The sequence below is a fragment of the Somniosus microcephalus genome, chromosome 1 (assembly GCF_052327205.1).
Source record: "Somniosus microcephalus isolate GS21.2 chromosome 1, FLI_Smic_1.0, whole genome shotgun sequence".
In the NCBI taxonomy this organism is placed as follows: Eukaryota; Metazoa; Chordata; class Chondrichthyes; order Squaliformes; family Somniosidae; genus Somniosus; species Somniosus microcephalus.
In genome coordinates, this window is record NC_140987.1 from 52,918,756 (window position 1) to 52,926,203 (window position 7,448).

At 41.6% G+C, this 7,448-nt stretch overlaps 1 protein-coding gene across 1 annotated transcript; it reads left to right on the forward strand.

The window, feature by feature from the left end:
• The first annotated feature begins 3,997 nt into the window (after positions 1 to 3,997).
• Positions 3,998 to 7,221, forward strand: helt (helt bHLH transcription factor). The gene is made up of 4 exons (XM_085997321.1): positions 3,998 to 4,354; positions 4,643 to 4,747; positions 4,891 to 4,987; positions 6,103 to 7,221. The coding sequence occupies exons 1-4, from the start codon at positions 4,118 to 4,120 to the stop codon at positions 6,591 to 6,593; spliced, it is 930 nt and encodes a 309-aa protein (XP_085853447.1). The 5' UTR covers positions 3,998 to 4,117; the 3' UTR covers positions 6,594 to 7,221.
• The last annotated feature ends 227 nt before the right edge of the window (positions 7,222 to 7,448 follow it).

Sequence of the window (7,448 nt, forward strand, 5' to 3'; positions counted from 1 at the left end):
ACTCCAGAGGTAACAGTGCAGGAGCAGGAAGAGAAGCCATTTCAGGAAATTCTCTGGCTATGACTGGACAGATAAGAATGGAACCAGCCAATGGCAGTCGCATCCAGCTGGACAACAGAGGAGAGGTGTTGCAGGAGGATGGTGTAGTCAACCATATCAAAGGCTGCAGACAGGTTGAGAATGATGTGGAGGGATAGTTTACCATGATCACAGTCACATAGGATGTCATTTATGACTGTGATAAGGGCCGTTTCAGTGCTGTGGTGGGGCGGAAACCTGATTGGAGTGGTTCAAACATGGAGTTGCGTGAAAGATGGGCACAGATTTAGGAGATGACAACATGTTCAAGGACTCAGAGGTGAGTGCTCCCACTGAAACAAGCCCTGAGGTGTGAGGGTCATTTGACGCTGTCATCTCACATTGATTAGAGTCACTCTCACCTCTGATTTAGAAGGTTGTAGGTTCAAGCCCCACTCCAGAGACTTGAGCACATAATTGAGGCTGACACTCCAATGCAATACTGAGGGAGTGCTGCACTGTCAAAGGTACCATCCTTCCGATGAGATATTAAACCGGGGCCTCATCTGCCCTCTCAGGTGGGCGTAAAGGGCACTATTCGAAGAAGAGCAAGGGAGTTCTTCCATTGTCCTGGCCAGCATTCATCCCTCAACCAACACCTAAAACAGATGATCTGATCATTTACGTCATTGCTGTTTGTGGGATCTTGCTGTGCGAAAATTGGCTGTCGCGTTTCTTACATGACAACAGTTGCTGCACCTCAAAATTACTTCACTGTCTGTAAAGAAAGCTCTCTGGAGGTTCCGAGGTCATGAAAGGTGCTATATAAATGCAAATCTTTCTTTATTTCACCACTCATACTTCAGCTACTTGGAGGTACCAATGATCCTTTGACCTTTCCTTACCTCCCTTTCAGCCTTTGCTGCATCTGCCAAATTTGAAGAGATGAGAGTTGGCTAATTTGTGCCAAATTGGTGCTCTGCACCATGAAAAGATGAGCCACTGGTCTGGTTCCATGATTCTCATGTGGCTATCTCACCTGAGCACCAGGGTAGTATTGCATGGGAGAAAGACACTTCCTTACATTGAAAGAAAGAAACCTGTCAGGTGAGTACCCAGCATCACACGCAGAATGGAATGGGGAGAGATTTGGGGAACCTATGAAGATAGGGACATCTGTTAATGAAAAATATTAAAATGTTACATTTATTTAAAGCTGCCTCAATGCCACGTACAACAGGAATGCCTAGGTTAGGACATCCACCTTTATATCTTACTGGTGAATTGCTCCGCGGTTGATTATCATGAGATCTCGATCAGCCGTGGAATAAATTGGGCATTTCGCTGCTCCACATTTTGGGCATCATCTAAACGTTGTATTAAGAAAGGCACCCACGTGGACACTAATACATCTAAATTATAGTTGCTCTTATTAAAACGCACCTTGGCCAGTGTCTCTAAAACCGAATGAATCCAACCGAGTTTTTTTCCTGTGACGGCGCCCTTACACGCGAGAGTCACTGTAATATAACCAAGTGGCTTTCTATCGCCACGCTGAGGCAGAGTTCCAACTATTAAACAGAATCCAAAAACATAAATGGGGGAGTTATAGGAACACTTGAGAACTAAAATGGTTAACCTCCTTATCCTGTGTGGTTTGGAATGTAAAACGCACCCCGCGGGGTGCATCACACATTAAATATAAAAGCATCACTTAAAGACTGTACTTAGCTGCACTTTGAGTATGTTCCACTGTCATACCACACTCTGATTAAGTGTGAAAAAGAAGGAACAGTCTGTGGGAACTTCGCGACAGATTATTTCTTCACAAATAATCCTGGACATATTAATAATATACAATATAAATAAGATTCGATATTTTTAATTTAGCTGATAGTGTAGTCACATGCGCAAAGGTAAAAAAAAGACGTCTCCAAATTATGTTTAAAATGTCGGCTGTGGTAACTAAAACCGAAAACTAAAAGTTGTATCTCACAAAATAAAGAGCTATGAGTGAAAGTAAAACAAAGATCTAAAAGCTGTAAAATCTTCAGCAAAACAGGATAGCGATTTAGGACAGTGCATTTACCTTCTGCTTGCTTGTGAGTTAGTGTGCAATATACATTAACGTAGAGTGAAATGTAAACGATGTGTACGTAGAATCGGTGCATTAAATATGCTTTCCATATAATTGTAAAGACGGAGTTGCTTGAGTGACCTTGCGTCTTTTTCACTTGAAGATTAATTCAAACAGAACAATTTCCCATTGAAAGCTCATCGCCAAGGCCACTACTCTCAGCTAAACCGATTTGTCTGACAAACTGATGCTAGCCACATTGTGGCAAGTCAAAAGGTCGTGGGCATCACTCTCTGCAAATAACAACTTACATTGTACAGAATTTTTCCACAGGCCATTTCGATTTATGTGACACTTCTGTAGATCTTAATTTTAAACTTTGAGAGAAGTATTTAAAAACGCTTATAAAAGGACTTTCCACTATTTCAGCTATCTGATCATCTATATATATAATATATAAATCTTTTTTTAAAGTGTACTGTACATGGAAATAGATTTTAGTTTTCCTGTCCGCTGTATTTCTTGCACTTTATATACCCATATACTTTTTTATTTATTTTTGTTTGTTTTGCTAATTCAAAAATAAACCAAAATTATTGCCTTTTACGTGACCCCGAAGAATGGCTTTAAAAACTGAGGACTGTAAATATTAGTCTCCTTTCATTAAAAAAAAATCGTTGTTAATCTCAGATGCCCGCCTGTAGTACAATACAATGCCGGTTTCACATTTTACAAACTATATGTTTATTATTTACAAAATGTGAAAACATACTTTTATTATTTATTTTTAAAAATCCCTGCGCAAAAATGTTGTGCTGTGGTGGGGAGGGGAGTCTGTTAAACTAACGCCACCAGACTAAACAATCGCCAAGTAAAACTTTGCTTAAAAGGCCGCTGTTTAAAAAAAAACTAAAGCAGCTTTGTTCCCATTTAACTTAGTCGCATGTTAAAATATTTTTGTTATGATAATATTGCAAAAGCGGGATGCAAAGTAGCCTATCATATCAAAGCGCTGTCTTTAGAATATTAGCGCCCTGGCTTCTCCACTTGGCGCATTTGAAGGGACCATTTTAAAGGCGATTGTCTCTAATGACATTTACCGGATCAGAACATGCTGCTAATTCGATCATCAAGCTTTGCCCTCTTGAACAATGCCAGAGTAATTTTTCCCAAAGTTTGTTAAATTGATCAAAATTAGGCAAATGAATAGGGATCTCCAGGCTCTCCCTCTTGCAGGTGACAGTGAATAATACACTTTTAGACCAGCTGCATTTTCCCTTTTATTTTTCTCTCTCTTTCCCCCACAATGCTTAAAGATCTCCCATTATTAAAATTTAGGCCAACGAAACTATTCATTCGTTTCAATAGACATTTTCTTATAGGATAATAGGCTACAAATTGAGCCCACCAAATCGAATCCAGTGGTGGGTAGCCTCGTGTGCCAAAGTCTGCTGGGGCTGGTTTTCAAGCAGGCAATGTTCGTGTGCCAGCCCCGGTCCCACACCTGCCGAGGTCTCCAATAAATAATGAGTGGAAACAAAAGCTTGCCATCTCCCATAAAATGGATGTGTCACCAAGTCGTGTGAGAACAAACGAGAGCCTTCCCGTTCCCTTGAACTCGGCGGAACAGCCTATTAAAGGCTTACTTAATTACTTTAATGACTCCGGACATGCTTGAGGGCTGGGATCGCTCGCTTGAGTTTTGTAAACAGGCGAAATCGAAAGGGAGAGGGAGAGGAGGGGGAGGAGGAGAGAAAGAGTGGGGGGAGAAAAAAGGAACTTTTTTTTTGTTTTCTTCTTTCTTCTCTTCTTGTGCGCACTGCGCCCTGATGGATCAGGGCAGACACCAGCCTTAGTTCGCATTTCCCGCCTTTTTATTACTATGCAAATGATATTCGGAAAGCGATCACGTGTCTTTTGAAGAGCCACGTGGATTAACAAAGCAGGACTGCCCCCTGCTAACCCCCGTCTATAGTACCTCAGCCCCAGATTTCTGCCACCTCTTTAACCAGCTATTCCCCAATGCCCCGCTCTCTAATCCCGGCGAATAATTTAGGCAATGAATGCACTGGCCCCCTTAATGATCGCTTTATAAGGAGCCACTTGCAGCCTTGGGAGGAGCACAGTCGCGTTTTATTTTTTACTGCAGAAGAAGGCACAAGGAAGCAAAGCCTGGCTGCCATCGGCGAAAGTCTTTTTTTAATTGCTCAGTTTTATCTTCTTTGTCTGAAGATGTCCTCCAAGACGAAAGAGCGCAAGGTAAGAGCACCTTCACCTCCACTCTCGCTGGTCTCTTCCAGCAGTATTTTTTTTGTCCTTGTAAATTACAATATAGTTCCAGCCTTATTATTTTTTGCTGAAATAGTAAGATATTGTTTTCATTCCTTTTTATTGAAAGCTAAGTTTCTAGCCGAGTGCAATGAAAATCCGTCCACCTTCTCAGAGAGAGATGACCCTCAGTAAAACCGCATCAATCCGCGGGACGTCCCGTTCCCATTTCCCCTTTTCTTTCTGTAACCCAGTCTTTTAAAAACAATTATTTCTCAGACTGCTCCAGTGTCCCACAAAGTGATTGAGAAAAGACGCAGAGATCGGATCAATCGCTGTCTGAACGAACTTGGCAAAACTGTTCCAATGGCACTGGCAAAGCAGGTACTTGCTCCGCACGTTTTCATCGTCTATATATTTTTAAAATTAAATAATAAATTATTAAGACCAGTGTTGTTGCTTTCACAGCGCACAGCAGACTGGTTGTTTATTATCTGCGGCTATTGTATTGTGATTTCTTATTTCAGGGCACTGGGAAGCTGGAGAAGGCTGAGATTTTGGAAATGACAGTTCAGTATTTAAGGGCTCTGCACTCGGCTGACTTCGCCAGAGGGAGAGAAAAAGGTAAAGGGGCACAACCCTCTCTGTTAAAAGCATCAGAAAGTAACCTTGCTTCAAAACATTTTAACTTTGGTAAGCTGGGGGCGAGGCATTAAGGCCGGGGGTAAGGTATTAAGTGCAGAATGTGCTTGCAACTATTGAGCGTAAATTTTGGGTAGAAAATTTATAAGTGCAGATCAGGTTAAAAATGTGACCACTTACCCCCCCCCCTCCCCCCCCTCTCTGCCGCAACCCATTTCTCACACTTGTCAGCACCCTGTGTATCTGTACACATTAATAAAACGCTGTATGTTTTCACTCCAAGAAAAATACTTTAATGCTTAGCACTTTTTTTTAGTAAAGAAACGAAATTGAATAAACTGGACAGTGGTGTTTGCTTTTTAGTGACACTCCAAACTCCACATGTTTGAAGTGGCGCTCTGGGGCCGTTACGCATGTATAAGACATGATGATGATTACTGTTGCTTTTAAGCACACGGACTTTATATAAATAAATAAAACTTTAGTGATCTGTGAATCCCCCCCCCCCCCTCCCCGCCACCATTTCACGAAAGTTTCCAACCTGGGGAAAAAAGTGAAACACATCAAAGTCGCACCTTCCTTTTTTCCCCTCGAGACTTCACGTTAGAGAATGTATGCCTCCAGATTGGATGGCAGTATCTGCGTTTTGTACCATTTGGCATTTGCAAATTCTAACGAGCAAGTTGAGTATCTGTGCCAACGCGATCCTTTAGTAGTATAATCAGACGCTCTCATTGACTATCGGAAAATCCGAATGGAAATATCAGTACTAATGCTTGGCCCATACTCAAATGGTTCTGTAACTTATCTCCAGAAACCACTGGTCACATTACTAAACTTCAAAAGTTTTCAAAATCATCACAGGAAACTATAATTCAAATGGTGTGATTTAAAATAATCGTGCTGATGTTTCAATGCGCATACATTTCGACAATCAGCTATAACAATGCAATTGAGTTCATGTCGTTTTATTAGCGTGGTCTGTTTTCTCTAACAGCGTTTTGGAAGCCTAGTATTACCCAAAGCTTTCGATGTTCACGACATGAAGATAGTTGTGTTAGCACAGAATCTAATCAAATGTGTTTTTGTTTACGCAGGCGAGTTATTAGCAGAGTTTGCGAGCTATTTCCACGCTGGTTACCACGAGTGTATGAAGAACCTCGTCCACTATCTGACCACAGTGGAGCGTATGGAGACTAAGGACACCAAATACGCCCGAATCCTCGCCTTCTTGCAGTCCAAAGCTCGCCGATGTACCGACCCCATATTCGGGCCAATCTCCTCTCACGACACAGAATATTCGTATCAGTTTCACCCCGTTCCAGAGTTTACAAATTCGCGTTTAAACGAATCACTATTGCAACAAGGGGCCGGGGTGGCGAGAACACAACCATTGCATTGGCACGGCTCAGCGCGGAGTCCCGGGCTCCCCTTTATCCCGAGTCCGACTATGCCCATTGCAAACCCAGGGCAGCAACACAACTTCCTGCACTCTGTGCAGGGCCTTGATCGCCATTACATTAACTTGATTGGACATTCTCACCCAAATACCTTCAGCATACACAACTCCCAGCACGCAAACTTATAAAAAAAGACCTTCGGATGGTGCTATGGATCCATGTAAAACAATTATCAGTTAGAGCCCAACACACTCATTCTGTGACTGCAACAACGCTGTAAGCAACCGGGGCAATCCGTCTTATACTTGAGGTTAAGTGTATAAGGTGATATCAGGTTGAATACATAATATTGAATATGAATCAACCATTTATGAATTGGTCCTACACAGAGTTATAACACGCCAAATTATGAAATAACTAAATGAAATCTATCGGCTTTTACAAGGGCTTTCGGCAGCTACAGTGCCTCCAGTCTCCGTCCTGACGGCCCAAGGAACATCGCCAAGGGTGTGTATACAGGTTGTACTGTATATTCCATGCCGTAATATCTATTGTGATAACTAATATTGTTCAGTGTATGTTTGTGAAAATGTAAACGTCATTCTTGCTTGATTTGAATTTTTATAATTGTCTCGCGTTTTTAACTGGAACTTTATTCTGAAATATATTTTTTAATTCAGTTGCTCTAAAAACGTGGGGATGGGAAAGCCTGCTTTTATATATGCATATATAAAAAAAATCACGTACATGTTTCACAAAATATAACAAAAAATGCAAAATAATTAAAGAGTGCAGTTTTATTCTTCCAATTCTGTCCTTGTCTGTAATTTATTTACTTGGGCGCCGTGCCGCATTTATTTACAGAACATCCGAATGTCCAAAAATAAGAGTCTGTCGTTATCTTTATTCAGGCGATGATATTTGAAAGTATTTGTTGCTATTCTCCATGTACCTGCTTGTCTGTGTTTTCCCCAGTTCTCCACTCTGTGTGAAGGAAAGGTGAAGGTTTGCGCCGCTCCAACCTCGGGCTCATAGAGCGCGTT

What these genes read in the sequence shown, in the direction of transcription:
- helt (XM_085997321.1), top strand. Translation starts at nt 4,118, where the DNA reads ATGCCCCGCTCTCTAATCCCGGCGAATAATTTAGGCAATGAATGCACT. An exon ending in CAATGGCACTGGCAAAGCAG is followed by an intron (nt 4,748 to 4,890) that starts GTACTTGCTCCG and finishes TTCTTATTTCAG; the next exon opens with GGCACTGGGAAGCTGGAGAA. An exon ending in CGCCAGAGGGAGAGAAAAAG is followed by an intron (nt 4,988 to 6,102) that starts GTAAAGGGGCAC and finishes TTGTTTACGCAG; the next exon opens with GCGAGTTATTAGCAGAGTTT.